Below are 1,651 nucleotides of genomic sequence, written 5' to 3'. Positions count from 1 at the left end.
CATGAAGAACTCTATGTACGGTCTTTCCTTCAGTGTCCTGTCACATAACCTGACACATAGGTTTTAACCTGACATAACCTGTCACATAGGTTTTAACCTTGGAAAAAACTCTTGCTCCCTAGAACCCAGCAGAATCCCAAAATCCTTGGTGGGTCAGGTGGGTAGGGTCGTGAAGGGAGGTAGGGTGTGGGGATGACAGAATTATTTAGAACAAAAGCTGGAGCACAATCTCTCTCTTTCTGAGACCCTTCTGTGTCCATGTTTGGGAATGACAGAATATATGCTCCATGCCTAGAGAATTTAATGGCCTTGAGCTTTCCCTTCTGCTACTTCTTCCAGCAGATGTGAACAGCAAGGAAATGCACAGTGAAAACCAGACTTCTGTGTCTCACTTCATTTTGGTGGGTCTGCACCACCCACCACAGCTAGGGGTGCCACTCTTCTTGGCTTTTCTTGTCATCTATGCCCTCACGGTCTCTGGCAATGGGCTCATCATCCTCACCGTCTTGGTGGATACCCGGCTCCACCGCCCCATGTACTGGTTCCTGTGTCACCTCTCCTTCTTGGACATGACCATCTCCTCTGCCATTGTCCCCAAGATGCTGGCTGGCTTTCTCTTGGATAGCAGGATTATCTCTTTTGGAGGTTGTGTAATCCAACTTTTTTCTTTCCATTTCCTGGGCTGTACTGAATGCTTCCTTTACACGTTAATGGCTTATGATCGTTTCCTGGCCATTTGTAAGCCTTTACATTATGCTACCATTATGACCCGCAATGTTTGTAACTTCCTGGCTTTTGGCACCTGGCTGGGAGGCACCCTCCACTCACTTTTCCAAACAAGCTTCATATTCCGGCTGCCTTTCTGTGGTCCCAACCAGGTAGACTACTTCTTCTGCGACATTCCCGCCATGCTGCGTCTGGCCTGTGCTGACACCACCATCAATGAGCTGGTCACCTTTGTGGATATTGGGTTCCTGGCCCTCACCTGCTTTATGCTTATCCTCACTTCCTATGGGTATATAGTGGCTGCCATCCTGCGAATCCAGTCCGTCGATGGGCGTCGCAATGCCTTCTCCACCTGTGCTGCCCACCTGACCGTTGTCATTGTTTACTATGTGCCCTGCACCTTCATTTACCTTCGTCCTGGTTCTCAGGAACCCCTGGATGGAGTGGTCGCTGTCTTCTACACTGTCATCACTCCCTTACTTAACCCCATCATCTACACACTCCGCAACAAAGAGATGAAGGCAGCATTGTGGAGGCTGGGAGGTCGCAAAGATGTGCAGCCTCACTGACTCATGAGCCCCAGACATGCAAAAGACACTAAGATTTGGGACACAGTTAACTGGGGAGATTTAAGACAAAAAGGAAAGAAGCATCCATGCAGAGAGTAGAAGACTCCTAGGTGCAGAGATGGAGACGAATTTTTCCTGCTTTCAAATGTGATTTTTTCATATTTCTACCTTCAAAATCCAATGGGAATCAAAGCAACTCAGCAAGGATGGAAGCTTGCAGAGAAGATCCAAGATAAGTAAAAATCCACATAAAAAGTCTGTTTCTCTGTGACATCAATCTGCATGTTTATTATTGCTTCTAATCCTCCAGCGGATTCCCATATTGCTTTTTAACATGTTACAAATAACCTTCATGC

The 1,651-nt window shown here is 47.0% G+C and overlaps 1 protein-coding gene across 1 annotated transcript; it reads left to right on the top strand.

The window, feature by feature from the left end:
* Positions 1–311: 311 nt before the first annotated feature.
* On the top strand, positions 312–1,295 carry LOC125079447 (olfactory receptor 10G6). The gene has a single exon (XM_047693051.1). The coding sequence runs from the start codon at positions 360–362 to the stop codon at positions 1,293–1,295; it is 936 nt and encodes a 311-aa protein (XP_047549007.1). The 5' UTR covers positions 312–359.
* The last annotated feature ends 356 nt before the right edge of the window (positions 1,296–1,651 follow it).

This window comes from Lutra lutra, chromosome 10 (assembly GCF_902655055.1).
Source record: "Lutra lutra chromosome 10, mLutLut1.2, whole genome shotgun sequence".
Classification (NCBI taxonomy): domain Eukaryota; kingdom Metazoa; phylum Chordata; class Mammalia; order Carnivora; family Mustelidae; genus Lutra; species Lutra lutra.
The sequence above is the reverse complement of the archived record's forward strand: the minus strand, read 5'-3'. Positions and strand labels throughout refer to the sequence as shown.